Raw genomic sequence first — 15,736 nt, forward strand, 5'->3', positions numbered from 1 at the left:
TACAGGTTAATATGAAAACAAGGTGGTGTCAGTATTATATAAGCATAAATGTCACAAACAAATCTCTTTCATTTTTACATATTGACATAATTACCCCACCCACTTTATTTTCAATGGAAAAAATCTATTTAGATCTACAAAAAAAATTCTGACGGTAAGATTTTAAAAATATTTTGCAGCTTTAATGACGCACAAAAAATGCTTTAAAATGGAAAGAAAAAAAGTAGGGGTCACCGTGCATCTAAGAGATTTATTAAGAAAAAACTGTCAAAAACTGGTGAATTTTGATATTTTGTGTTCTTTTTTATTTAATTAATATTTTCCAGATAAAATAAAGAGATATCATGAAATTTTTTATTTCAATTATAGCTTATCATTATATGTATCAGTCAGAAAAATATCAAAACGAAACCTGATCTACTTTCATGGATATTTGAAATTACCTACCCCTACCCCGTTGTAAAACTTACGTCAATTTTAGACAAATGCCAGCCAAAAATAAGGGTGAAATTTTTTTTTTTGCAAAAAGAATCTATTTGCTTAAATGGTACTTTATTAGCCATATTTTAATGATTTAGCATTAATTTTGGGCAAAACTTTTGTTGGAAGGCAATATTTAAAGAAACATTTTTCAAAATGGCGTATATCCTGAAAAAAACGCTCGTACATCCTTAAAACGTAGTAAAATTATCAATTTGAGTAATAGTGACTATTTGTATTTAACAATACATATATTTCACTTATAAATATCTTAATAGTCAAAATCAAAGGGACGCTACTAATAAAACTACTCAAATTAATACATCAGTAATTACCTGCTCTTGAATAAAAAAAAAACTCAATCATAAATTCGTTTTGAAATATCCGATACTATTGTACAATTAGAAATCACGTTACATAGTACTAAGTACTGAGGGATTTTAGGATTAATGCCATTAGTTTACAGGTTTGGGTTAAAGTGATAACCACTAAAACTAAATTTTGCGCCAGTTTGTGACAAAGTCTCTTCACGTGAAAACCTTATTCTTCAAACAAGCTCCTTTAAAAAGTATTGATAGAGCTTACTACAAACCAAATTAGTGAATGAGATTGTTCTAAATGATTTGTTCTGTTGACAAATTGAAACAAACGACATAAGCAGCACTTAGGTTGGAGTTTATCAACATAATATGAAATACAAGGGATGTACACTTAAAGGGAGGCAAGTCAAAGGAAATTTGAGTTTTAAAATCTGAGCGAGTATTCTCCCTTAGTTTAACGAAAAAGATGTCCTTTCACAGCAGTAAGAAAGAATCAAGGGACGCAAATGGAACAGGAAAATTCAAGACTGCGTCACAGAGTTAGTGCTGATCCAGAAATCATCGATGTATTCGGGGTGTCGGCATTGTAAAAAAAACGGAAATGTCCGAAGCTTTCCCCATGGAGGATATTTTACCTTGCTTTCTGCGCGACCTATTGCAATTGCAATGTCACACTGAGAACCAGCATTGCATTATATAAACCCAAAGAACTCTTTTTACATGAAAGTTTCCTTTTTTCGTAACTGGGTGTACTTTACAAATATTTCGGTCTCTTGGACGGTAGCATGCATTTCCACTACCGTCCATTAAAGGCTCAATCTAACCGAGCCTGCAACATTTTCTTTTTTGTCGTGTTAAGCGACCTGTGGGGTTCCACTTTTCCCATTATTATGTTGAACACCAGCATACTAAGCATGCCGCTGACTAGCTTTTACAAAACGTTAACCCTTACCCTGCTTAATTTCTATAATGAACTTGTCCAATTTGGACAGTACCATTTACTGTTAAAAGGGGTGCTTACTAAAAAGATACTGACTGAAAAGCGAACAACGAAGATCATGATCAGAATGCACGGATGTGCAGGATGATTATAATCTACACTGGTCACAAAGACAGAACCAGTCTTGTTCAGCATGGTAAGGGTAAACCATGTATATTGTACAAAAAGTACAGATAACATGATTATAAAGTTGAAATCTGATTTTAGTCATCAGTTCAAAGTTATTTAACCACTTCTGAAACACACATTTAGTATCTTTGCAAAGGCTCACGCCCTTCAATCAAACACATATCCATCAACTCGATACTTCTTAAATTTTTGAATACTTTCTTTTTGTAGAAAGAATTATTACGAACCAGTCAAAGTTATTTTTTGTATAAAAGGTTCAGTATTTCTTGAAAACTGCTGCGTAAGTATTATTTTACCCCGTTTGTGACAAAGCCTCTTCTGACTGTATGGAGGTTGTGAAATGTACGTTTACGTCAAAACGATGCTTCACCTTGAAAAGTTGATACGTTATAACATTCGGCAATTTCCGTGTGATTGCGTACTTTCTTGTGTTGTTTCGGCATTCCCCGAATGTTATGGAAGCTCATACCATGTTATATCACATATTCTAATATGCTTTTCTCTCGCTGGAATGACGTCACGTTAACGTGCGGTGACGTCAATGTTTTTGTTGACCAAGAAAGAACGCCACTATATTTTATCTACTGTTTTAGATTAAGGGCATATTAGAATCGAAATTATTTATACCAAAACCTCGGGCGGTAATACGTCGTACAAATAATTTCACTCGGGCTGTGCCCTCGTGAAATGATTACGCCCGACGTATAACCGCCAATCGTGCATAAATAGTGTTAAAATACTCTTTTGCTATAAATTATTTCTTAACCTTCCGAACAATCGGGACATTCCAAATTCACATACGGAGCTTGCGCAATCAAACAGAAACTACCGTCATTAAGATTTCACTATTTTGAAAAAATCTCTAATACAGACAGATGACTGAAACATTACGAGTTCTTAGGCATGTCAAATTGATTAATCACCGTTTGTCTACGTGGTTTAGTGTATATCCACAGACGAAGATTCGACGATTATCTTTCATGAATATTTGTCTGTAATCTGAACAAAATGAATTCCAAATGATGCATAAATCTAAATTGCCAACAAAGTACATTAGTTGCGTTAGACTGAAACATACATAATAGTGTTTGTTAAGCAATCAGGTCAATGAACAAAATAAAACTTTCATGAAATCAGTTTTATTACATTTTGAGATAATACGATTTTATAGGTTAAAATAGCTACGCATGATTATTTTTCACGAATATCTGTCTTTAATCTAAATGAGTGATGCCATAATTGCTGAAATGGGTTTATATTTCTACATTTATAAATCGTGGCTGTTTGATTCGGTGTCACTGTCAGCATCACAGTCAATACATAATCAACATGCCGATTCATCACACACCTTATTGTATAATAAGATGTTGAAATCAAAATGAGCCGTGCCATGAGAAAACCAACATAATGGGTTTGCGACCAGCATTGATCCAGACCAGCCTGCGCATCCGCGCAGTCTGGTCAGGATCCATGCTGTTCGCTTTTAAAGCCTACTGCAATTAGAGAAACCATTAGCGAACAGCATGGATCCTGACCAGACTGCACGGATGCGCAGGCTGGTCTGGATCCATGCTGGTCGCAAACCCATTATGTTGGTTTTCTCATGGCACGGCTCAAATGTGAAAACAGTGAATTAAAAAGATAAAAAGTGTTTATACAACTTGACATCTGTGTGTTAAGCGAATATGGAAAAAGACATTTACCAAGATAATTCAGAGAGACAGTCATAACTGTGTACATACGCACGGACATGGTCGATAACACTTACAATCATTGCTGATTAAAATGTTATAATTGGTAAATCAATGGATGTAATTGCAATCATGAAGAAGATCAGGAATAATAATTCATACAATTTCCCATTTATATAAAAAATAACTAGTATCCACAAGGTAGTGTTTTGCTTGTATCTCTTTCAAAGTCATCTCCAAGTGTTGTACCTGCCTTCGGAATATAGACTACAGAGATTACATCAAATACAAGAACTAAAATGCGATACAATTTGATCTTTTTCATATCAAAATATCAAATAAATAAATGCAATGAAATAAACAAGAGAAACGTCTAAAATCGGAAAGCCGATACTCGCTCTGTGCAGTAGACAAGAGTACATTGAGAAACGGCGGAAAAAAACGATACAGATAGCTGTATTTGTAACTTCCTTTCTCCAATGATAGATAGTGCACAGGCGAATATAAGAACAACTGACACTTTAACTGAAGGCAAGGCTTAACTGGTATGAATAACAATGAAGATGATAAACCCGGATTAAAAGAAGATATATCAGAATTTTTGTATGGTCTGAAACAAAAGTACACCAACATATAGTGGTAGCTTGTAGAAACTGGAAATTGTATGCTTGTTGTTGTTCAAAATAGAAGTCCCTTAAAATTTACCAGATTTTTGCTTTTTTATATATCAAGTACTCTTGCTTGAAAAACTTCTAATCAAAGTTAGTCTCGTACAAACTTTAGTAAATACCAGAATGATTTATTTGGGTCAAAATCAAAAATATTTAATCTATACTACAAGTCATGAGATTGTTAATTTCAAAATGGTTTCTATTTTACCAGAATTAAGTTAACATTAAGTTATTAGTTGCATTTTCCATTCGGTATCAGTCATTTTACAGGGAGAAAGGTTGCATTCAATTGAAAGCCATGCCATGCATTGATTATAAGTCACGTGTGACCATGTGAGAATCAGGTTCGGTTAACTGTGTTAGTGATGGAGGAGGTCAGTAACAATAACGCCTGCCATTCATGTATCTTGAAACAGACAGCTACGTCTCTCCTGTATGTCAGGAATGTAAATTGAATATACTTAAGCTATTTCCATTGAATAAAGATGCTAATATTATTCAGTCTTAAGACCTTTCTGAAGAAAATGGAACTCTGTTCCGTTATAAATATGACTTATTTACGCATAGTTTGAGACAGTTCTGAGAACTAACAATATCTTTCAAAAGTAAACTAATTTTCCGGTTTTTACAGAATATATTCTAAACTGCAGGAAATTGAATAAATGCCAAAATTAATGACATATTCTAATCTTCAATTTGGCTTCCATTCTATCGTGATTTAGATTTACATATTCTTAATGACTTCTTGTGACGGAGCCTTCTATCGGAATATTTATAAGGTCACAGTCCAAAGTGATGCAAGAATATTTTTGAGCCGTGTCGTGAGAAAGCCAATATAATGGCTTTGCGACCAGCATGGATCCAGACCAGCCTGCGCATCCGCGCAGTCTGGTCAGGATCCATGCTGTTCGCTTTCAATGCCCACTGCAATTATAGAAACCATTAGCGAACAGCATGGATCCTGACCAGACTGCGTTGATGCGCAGGCTGGTCTGGATCCATGCTAGTCGCAAACCCATTATGTTGGTTTTCCCATGGCACGGCTCATTTACTGAATGGAGCGAAAGACCACAAAGAGGATATCGAGGGCTTAGAGCGAAACTGGTCTATCTGTATATAGAAATAGAAGCAGATAGACCAGTTTCGCTCTAAGCCCTCGATATGTACTAGAACAGAGTATATTTAAATAGGACAGTAGAAAACTTAAATGCAGTTATAGCTGTAGTGTTTTGGTACCATGAGTAAAGATTAAACACATTTGATAACAGGTCCAATTATCAGTAATCTTTCATGTCAGTCTCGTCTTGTCAAATAATGTCTAAATAACAAGGCTGAAAAGGGGAAAGCCGCGTTCTAAAAACGCAGCCTAAACAGGCTCGAAGCACGTAAGTATTGATACGTTACCTTCTTGCCGTAAATTAACTAAAACACTTTTCAGGACAAAATGCCTTGTACAAGCAAACTGAAAATGAAAAATGTATCACGACTAATCAATGTTTCTGGTTTCTCATCTTGTGTGATAAGAGCAAAAAATATATATAAATGAACTGATAATGAGTTTGGTATCGTATGACACAAGTAAACAACCCTGTTAGACATATTGCGTGACTTACTTATTGTAAATTAGATACGATGTCTCTTGGAAAATGCAGTTATTTGTAATGTTTTCTTAGATACTTATAAGATATCAAGACAGGATATTGATTCACAGATATTTCTTTATGTTTTTCACGAGTAGCAGCAAAATTACTTCATTTTTCAAACTCGTGCAAAAACTGTTTTAGATCTGATGACGTTGCTTATTGTACAGTGCAACGCTTTTTTTGGGGGGTACAGAGCCACGACTCGTTTTGAGAAAGTAGTCATGACGGATGAAAACAGATGGATAAACATGAAATGACGTCGATGAAAACTTCTCAATATGTCATTCTGAATATCACTAGATTCTCTAATTAACGAAGATGAAACGCTTCAAACAAATGATCTGCTGAGTACATCTCAGAAAACAAATTGACCCATTGTTACAAATTTACCAGTACATTAGTTGTTTGGCACTTTAATACATATCAAAAATCGACAGAGTAACTCAACAAAATAAGTGTAACGAGATACTGATTTGGCAAAATTCTAAGGACATATCGTGGGGTTAATGCAGAAAGGAGACATCTTCATATGAATAAAGAAGGCACGTGTCTCCTTTCTGCATTTACTTTACCCCACGATATGCAAAAGAAATGAGGTTTTGCTTCTAAATGTAGTTATCACCATTAATTGACATTTTTTCTTTAATCAATCAATGTAATAATAGTTATAAATCTTGTCACACTGCCACACTGCAACAATTTAATTCATCTATACAATTCGCTGCCAATATACAAATAAAATTCCTGTCGAAAGAAGTTCTATGGCATAGAATATGCACAGTTAGTCTATTTAAATTAATATAATCAAGCTATGAAAAGGAAAATCAATCATTACGATTTTTCACGCTGTCAAAAATTTATTAATATTCAGCAAATGGTGTCTATAATCGATCTTTTAATTAATCAAATGCCAATCATCATTTGCGTAACTGCAAAGAAAGTGAAGAAAGAGGTTCACCTCATTGACAAAAATTATTTTTACAAACGATCTACTGGCTGACATCAAAAGACACTGCAACAGACCTGCTAGATAAAATGTATCTGTAAACAGTTAATTGCAAATTGCTTAAACATCGATTTGTGTACTGTCAATGAGACATTGCACGAGGGACATCAATATCATAAAAACGTTTATGATAGATAAAAATGTATCTGTAAACAGTTAATTGCAAATTGCATAAACATCGATTTGTGTACTGTCAATGAGACATTGCACGAGGGACATCAATATCATAAAAACGTTTATAAAGAATTCATCTAATGTGATCAGAATTATCAAAGGTATGTCTGATCACAATTTAGTTGAACTAAACGAAAACATTAATAGAAATTTTCTTCATCAAAGCTTATAGTTAGGGCTAAAAAAAATGTTTGTTTTCGGTAACATGCCCACAAAAATCGAGTAGATAGGTCGGATTGATTTCTTTTGGATTTGTTTTAACAATGAAGAAAGAGCAGCAACTTCCCTTTAAAAGTATAAAAATAGCAAAACTATCGATTTTTCCAACGCCAAAAAACATTTAGGGTCGCGGCAAGGTTTTAGGGTAGGTCGGGATACCGGAAACAAACAATTTTTAGGCCCTATATAGACTGTTCTAAAACCTTATAAAACAGTATTATAAGTCTTCGTTAAATCCTGGTTAAAAGGAATTGGTTGTATCTTTCCTAGGTGTACAGTGCAGTGCAAATAGCAGAAAGGCAAATATGCAAAAGATGATAGAAACCTCCTTTAGTGCAGTTTAGTTGGTATGATTGTTTAATTCAATCATTTCCATCAGTATCATATACTATAGTTGTTTTTTTTTCTTAACTCATACAGATAAACACTATTCATACGGAATTCTTATGAAAAAGAGACGACCAAATTCCTACAGGTAATGCTTTGAAGGGCCATGCTTAGTTAAGATGTTTCCAACAATGGTCACTATTAAGGAACATGTGAAATGAAAAATAGGTAAAGGGAAGCTACTCTATATTGGTCGATCTGCTACCACTTACCTGCACACTCTAAGCCAATCTGTTGCTGGAAATTGCTCGGTAATTCCTCCGGGTATTCAAACTTTACGTATGTCTGACTGATATTCTTCGACTGGTGTATCTCCCTGAAAATTTTTAAAATATTAAGGGTGTTTTTGTATTTTATTTTTTTGTTTGTTTTTTTTTTTGTTTTTTTTTTTTTTGTTATATCTTAACAATTATCAACCGGTGCCAAATGTACATGTTGTAGAAGAACAACAATTACATCAACCGGTGCTAAATGTATAGGACGTATAAGAACAATTACATGAACCGGGGCCAAATGTATATGTTGTATAAGAACAATTACATCAACTTGTACCAAATGTGTATGTTGTATAGAACAATTACATCAACTTGTGCAAAATGTATATGTTGTATAAGAACAATTACATGAACCGGTGCCAAATGTGTATGTTGTATAAGAACAATTACATCAACCGGCGCCAAATGTATACAAAAATTATATTCATCGGAGCCAAATGTATTATAATGTAGTCGAACAATATGTTTCACCAATCGTTGTCAAATGTATATTTCTGTTATCGAAATGATACTAGCTATGACACGTAATATCTTATAATCAAATATTTCAATTTTTTTATTGCATACTACGTGATCTCAACAATAAATGTCTATAAGCTACCATTATGATTTTGTTATTATAACCCCACTTACCTTAATCCATAATGAATGTCATTGGCTGCAATATGGCAAAATTTGCTTGAAATGTCCGTCTGTCCATATGGGTCATAGACAAGATTAAGCTTCCTCCATCCATAAAACATAAGAACGTCTACAAAGAATTGGACAAGAGTGTTAAAGTTCGAGCCAACACGAGTCATTGTGCTGTACATAGAATGCTTGCCAAGTCCAAAGTCCCCTGCCAAACCACCAGCTGTAATCATTGGAACATTCCAGTACACGACCTGTAAATATATAAGTTATCATTTAATACATTTCTGTAAAGGAACGGTTTTGAGCACGGGCATATCGTGATTTTTCATTCTTCCACTCTTTTTTTTTTTTTTTCGTCCTCAGACAATGACTAACTAATCGTTGTCTGTTTGTCTGTTTTATTTAGTTTCAATGTTCAGACGTACTCTAAAGACTTGAGTAAATTTGGTAAATAAAAGTAAGTTATAAATACATCGCAACAATTTAGATTTTGACATTAACAAAGTTTTGCATTAAACTTATCCCTGTTGATACCTCCTCGTTCCTTAAGATACTTGGACAAGGTTGTTCAAACAAGCTTCAATCTCGGGATACATGAGGGAAAATACAAAAAAGATATATATTGCAATAGTATTCGATTATCTTATAAATGCATTTGTATTTCATGAAAATATATAGTTTTCTTCAAAAGTTTCAATATTCAGTGAAATGACCTCTTCAGTGTAATGAATTAGTGTTACATTACAATTAATTAGACACAGAGCACAGTTTTGAATTACTAGATTAGGCTCCTGATTTGTGTCAACGACTTCATCCATCTATGATCCATATATCATCGCTTTCACAAGCAGAAATCTTATTGATGTTTGAAAGAAAGCAAGGATAGGTAAGTTTTACAGAATGCTGTTTAAAACTAGTAAATTGATGAAATTCTGTAGTAACAGCAGGAACAAAAAATAACTGGAAAATCTTTTTTCTAAGAAACAGTGTTTTAAAACGCGGTTAATTTTTCAATACACAACCAAACCGAGTCTGCTATAATTTTGCATAGTAGCTTTCTTTGCTTCCAATGAATCTTGTCATAATTTTTTATTATAACGCAATTATAAGAACATCCAGGCTAATGCTTTGGGTTTTTTTTTTCATTTACAAAATATAATGGAATGCTGTTTGTTTTTTTTTTTTTTTTTTTTTTTTTTTTGTTGTTTTTTGTCTATGCATTTTTCTGAACGAATTTTCTCCATTATAAGCCTTTAAATTTGATACTGAATTGTTACTTTCTACAACTGATTATCTGCCACTGGCTTTATCAAATATGATAAATGAAATTAATTATGTATCTTACTTAGTGTTGTTCAGAAAAACGTCTGCAACTAAATTCAATTTGCTATTTTAGAAGAATGATTTGATTTCATTTTACTCTTGGTAACATTTTTTTTATCAATGCTTGGTTTATTTAATTCAATAGAATATACACTTTTTACAATCAAATGCGTTTGTTTTCTGAAATAAATATGAATAATTATCTTAAGATACCTATATGTACTTTTTATGTGCCAGAACTAAATGCTTTGATATCTGTATAAAAGTGCATTTTGTTACTCTTAATTCGTAACAGGGACTTTCGTGAACTTGGACTCTACTGTCAGACCCAAAAATAATCTTAACATTATTCTAAATGTCTCATGGCTGGAAGAATGAAATGTTTGATTTTCATGATTAGAAAATAAAAAATTTCTTTGTAATCGCCGGCAAAATCACTGTTCCGGAGAAAAATCATTTTTAGACTGTCTGCAAAAAAAAATGCATGTAAATGTTTCTTCGATATAAAGATATCAATTCAAAATTTAAGTCAACATATGTTTTTAAAACATGTTGTGTGTCAAACACAACTACATTTACAGCGAAAATACGCTTCTGCTGTCTAATTGTTTACATATCTATACATACACTGCTTTAGGATTGCGTTTCGGAGAGGTTGTGGCCTAGAAGCGTGAGTATGACTTTTCGACATTTGTTCTTGTTGGTTTTGTTAAATCTGTTCATGAGATATGATTTACAACACACCTCACGTAACCTAGCACCAGTTAAAGCGGAAAGCTATCAAACAGAAACACTGGATAATTATACTCCATTAATGATAGTTTTAATGGAGAGAACGCCTGAAATATTTTCCTAACCCTACGTGTTATTACCGTAAACTGTTGTCAGATTTGGGTGTTAGAGTTTCAGCTCTAGTTGCGGTTTTCAATAATTGCGTCAATCCCAATATTCTTTTTATATGGATGAACAGAACAGCGATTGTGAATTCAGCAGCGATTCTAATAAACACAACACGTCTAAGACTTGCGTGCAGAAAGTCAAGACAAGAAACACAGCAATTTCAAAAAGGGCAGTAAGTTCCAATGAAGCAACTAGTCAAGTAAGTTTTACAAGTCCAACAAAAGATACATTTAAGTATACTGTGTGCCTAGCCCTATTATAACGCTCCTTGTTAAATAGTTTACTGAATTAATTTGATTGAAAAAACTATGCTAGAATAAGCCAATCTAATACCGCTTTGCTATAATATATGAGACCTTTACTTCTCCGACTTTTTAACAAGACAGGATATGTGTACAATAATGTTTTGCAACTCGGTTACGCTAGTATGTCAAAACTAGTTGTCAAATAAAATGTCAAGTATTACGTACGTTTTTTTTTTTTTTTTTTTTTTTTTTTTTTGTTCTGAAAAGGGTGAAATGTGAAATGAAATATTATATTATTTACAAATTACAAATTTCGTTGTCTGTGTAGAATTGTGTTCTGCTGAATTCTTGGGATACTGGATGTATTAAAATTTTAAATAATCATTACAAAATGTAACGACATTGTTTACTTATATTTTAATTTAAAATAATTACTAATTCAAAATCTAACAGGAGAGAGACTCAAATTTACGCAACTGGAGGTTCAAAACTCGCCTAAGATTCGTTTCTGTTTGTTCTGCGTGATGGAGAATAATTGGAAATTGTTCGAAGGAAGATGTCGGATTTTTAGAAAAAAGATATTTGTTACTTTTCTATTTTTTAATAATTAGATCATTAAAACATTATGAATAACTTTCAAATGCGAGCCAATATTTTTCCACCGTATAGGTATTATTTGTTAACTAGGAAGTATACGGCCGCATATTGTTCTCAATAGCCAATCAAATTGCATATTACTGATACAGTGCTCTAGAATATAGAACTGATTCTTCGTAAATTACATAAATTGACTAATATCCAAAACATCCCCACTAATACAGGTCGTATATTGTGCTCAATAGCCATTCAAATTGCATGTTATTGATACAATGCTCTAGAATATAGAACTAATTCTTCGTAAATTACACATATTGACGTGAAATTAAACTTAAAACCTGGAGTCATTGATATGAAGACTACAGAATATAGTTCAATTACCATTTTAGTCATTTTTCATATTTAATCGAAAACGTCCCTATCAAGGATAGCAAACCTCTCGAAAGGAAGTTTAATTTCCTCCGCCAAGTAAATAATACATGGTTATCAGATTGCACGTAAATTAAAAGAAATATAATATCGGTTTGGAATAATAATATGGAATTGAAAATTCATTAAAACTAACATTTTCCCACATGAATTATTTCTTCTGTTACATTAGCTTTGTTTTGTCAATTAATTGGAAATGAAAAGTTATGTACATTTTTAGCATATTTCAGAATTAAACAGACGCAAAGAAGAATCTTAAAATGCCATAATCCTGCAAAAAAAGAAACTATTGCAGTTTCATATATATAAATATATATATATATATATATATATATATATATATATATATATATATATATATATATATATATATATATATTATATTTATAATCGAGACAGTTTACCTGGAGTAAAAGCGTGACAAACCCTTTTCAATTTTCATCGTAAAAGGTAGTAAAAACAGCAAATTCTCAAGTGTTTCCGTAACATAAAGTTTGTCAGTAATTAAGTTTTAAAGCCTTCTTAAGAAATACAGCATTTATTTCAAGATATCTAAAAAAATTGTTTTGTTGTTGTCGAACGGTCTGGAGGCATGCTGCTTTAAAATGTCAATAATTGAATTAAGGATGTTTCAGAAAAAATATGTAACCGGAAACAGACATTGCACTTTTTATTTCTGATTGCTGAAATGCGTGCAGAAAATCAAAACGAATGTGAGTTTTATGACTTTTCCTGATATTTCAAGCAAATAATAAATTCCTTTCTGAACTTTGAAATATTACATAATTTAGAAAACAGAAATAACTGCACGCGACACGTTTCCTAAAACATAGTTATCTTAAGCTTGGGACATGGGTTTATGTATTATATTTAATGTATTAATTTAAACTAACGTACAATATTACATATATCGTGTAGCAGGGATTAAACTTTTGTCATGCTATTTGATTTAACCCAGACGCTGTGTCCTGTAAATATTGCTTTTCCTACTGGACTTTGGTTCATGTCTTTTTTTAAGTGTGTTAAGTGCTGTGTGGCGGCCGTAAAAAGTCGCCCCGACTTCATTTCAGTTTTGTTATATTTTCTGGTTCTTCGGGATCATTTATTTCAACTCGTTTAGATTTGAAGATTGAATACTGCTTAAGCCGGTGCTAAGGGGCGTGGGCAGTGTTGCATTTTCCATTATTGCTCATGAACAGACTCAATCAAACCGAGTCTGCAATTTTCACTGTTTGCTTTGTTCTCGGTGCTTCCGAGGGATCTACTTTTCAGATTTTATTTACTTCATAACAGCGGGCGTTAAGTGTTGTGTGGCGGCCGTAAAAAGTCGCCCCGACTTCATCTCAGTGTTGTTATATTTTCTGGTCCTTCGGGATCATTGATTTCAACTCATTTAGATTTGAAGATTGAATACTGCTTAAGCCGATGCTAGGGGGCGAGGGCAGTGTTGCATTTTCCATTATTGCTCATGAACAGTCTCAATCAAACTGAGTCTGCAATTTTCACTGTTTGCCTTGTTCTCGGTGCTTCCGAGGGATCTATTTTTCAGATTTTAGTTTTTTGCGCTGTGTATTACATTTTATCTACACACATGAAAAGCTATCAAGGAAGAAACAAACTTGGTGTAACTTTATTTATGCGAGAAAAATAGAATAAAGCTTGTTTTTAAAAAAAATGATTGGAGCAACAATACCCACAATAGTTATTGCTTACGACCATACCCTTTACTGGCCGTATTTCTTTCGTTAAAAGCATTGTTTTATAAAATTCATCATTGTAGAAAATTAATTGTTTGTGTACCTTTAAGTCATGTGCGTTTTTCTTGTATTTTGATAATTTATACTTGTTTTTGTAATTATGGTTACACAGCTTAGATTTGGTTAGATATAAAAGTTTTAGATAAAGAGTTTTTTTTTCATAAATTTAATTATTATAATGTCACTTAATCACTTGCAACATTTTGTCTTTAATATATAGAATATTTTATGCATTTTCATACTGAATTGATTAAACATGTATAATGAGTTGTATACTATTATAAAATGCGTAGGTTTGCCGAAACTTTTATTAATTTCATTCAGTTCAATATGGAAGGACACAAATGTTATATTCTTTTTATCACATGTCAGCTTTTCTTGTAGAAGTATAAAAATATTCACTCTTTACGTATTCTATACCAAGTAAATACGACCAACGTCGCTTTACTTAAAATTACGTCATATTCAAATCTTTATTATACCAATGTATTATGCCAAAATATGTTATTGCGTTTTTTTCACGTCCAAGACAGACGTAAAATATATGATAAACTTATGCATTTATTTTCAAAGAAGGATTTGAGGAAAAGCTTTTAATGTGAAGGAAACCCCTTCATCATATATATATATATATATATATATATACTTTGGAGTCATTATTCACTACTTCAGCTAGGGCTATTGGTTACGACGACTGGTCCGAGAGCTCACGGACTTTTATTGCAACAACTGAGGCCAAAAGAAGTTTATACTTTTTTGGAAACAGTATTTCACATCCTCCATGAAAACCCGTTTCTTAAGTGTCAAAGCCGTGCCTATCTATATTTTGTTCACTTATGTTTGTGGTAGGGGAGGTAAAACTCACTTGTAAAAATATTAGGGGTTAGGGTAAAGGTTACGTCTACAAGTTGCTTCACTGTTTAATTACAGTAACTATCATATTGTCAGTAAATGTATATATGTCAAACAATGACAGCAATAAGAAATTCATCAAAAAGGACTGAAGGAAAAACTGCATCTTCAAGGTCACAAGGTCAGTTTATGTTAAATCACAATTGGGCCTTTGACATTTATTTTTATCTTAAAATAGTTGTACATCGAATCCTCAGTTATTTATGTAAGTGTATATTCACCAAAATCATGAAATGCAATTTAATTGCAAAAATCAAGCTCTAATCTGTATGAAGGTCAAAGTTTTTTCTTGCAAAAATTGTGACATATTATCTTAACTTTTTTAATCAGTTAATATGTCTTCACATTTTCGATCACTGAAGTTAATTCGTTTATGTATGTAGTTCAGGCAATTCCATGAGATGTACCCAAATGCAAGTACTAATTCAAGCAGGGTAATTGTGTTAATTGCAACAAATAGCTCTTTGATAATAAAGAATGTTTCATCTTAAGACATTGCTCGGTTAATTTAATGTATATAGTCTCACTGTCAAAAAGAGATCGCTAAATCAGCAAGTCAATGAATAAAAGGTCAAAGGTCATTTCAGTAAGAGAATGAAAAAATAGCTCTTTTACTTTTCTCTTTGTTGACAATATCCTGTCGATCTGGTCAATGATATCTGTTCATTTTAATGTATAAATGTTAGGCGATCTCTGGTATGGACATATAATTTCAAAACATTCAAGTTCAGCCATAATATGAAAGATCAAAGGTCAAAAAGTAGTAAAATGTTGCAATAATATCAGCTATTTGTAATAATTTTTATTGTTTAAAAGTATTTGTTTTGTCATTTCAGTAACTGATCGTTGTTTATTTTACTGTATATATGTTAGACGATGTCATGGAAGAGAAAATAAGTCAAGGTCAAACCTGGTATTAAAGGTCAGGTGTCATTTTTGTGTAAA

General features: G+C 32.6%; 1 protein-coding gene across 3 annotated transcripts in view; it reads right to left on the reverse strand.

The window, feature by feature from the left end:
- Window positions 1–15,736, reverse strand: part of LOC123542075 (atrial natriuretic peptide receptor 1-like) — an 802,781-nt gene that overhangs the window by 590,877 nt on the left and 196,168 nt on the right. For all 3 annotated transcript variants that reach the window (XM_053531573.1, XM_053531571.1, XM_053531572.1), the window contains exons 3-4: window positions 8,629–8,879; window positions 7,933–8,036 (exon numbers count right to left, since the gene is read on the reverse strand). In XM_053531573.1, coding sequence (XP_053387548.1) covers window positions 7,933–8,036; window positions 8,629–8,879 — 355 coding nt within the window. The remainder of the gene's footprint in view (window positions 1–7,932; window positions 8,037–8,628; window positions 8,880–15,736) is intronic.

The sequence above is a fragment of the Mercenaria mercenaria genome, chromosome 19 (assembly GCF_021730395.1).
Source record: "Mercenaria mercenaria strain notata chromosome 19, MADL_Memer_1, whole genome shotgun sequence".
NCBI lineage: Eukaryota > Metazoa > Mollusca > Bivalvia > Venerida > Veneridae > Mercenaria > Mercenaria mercenaria.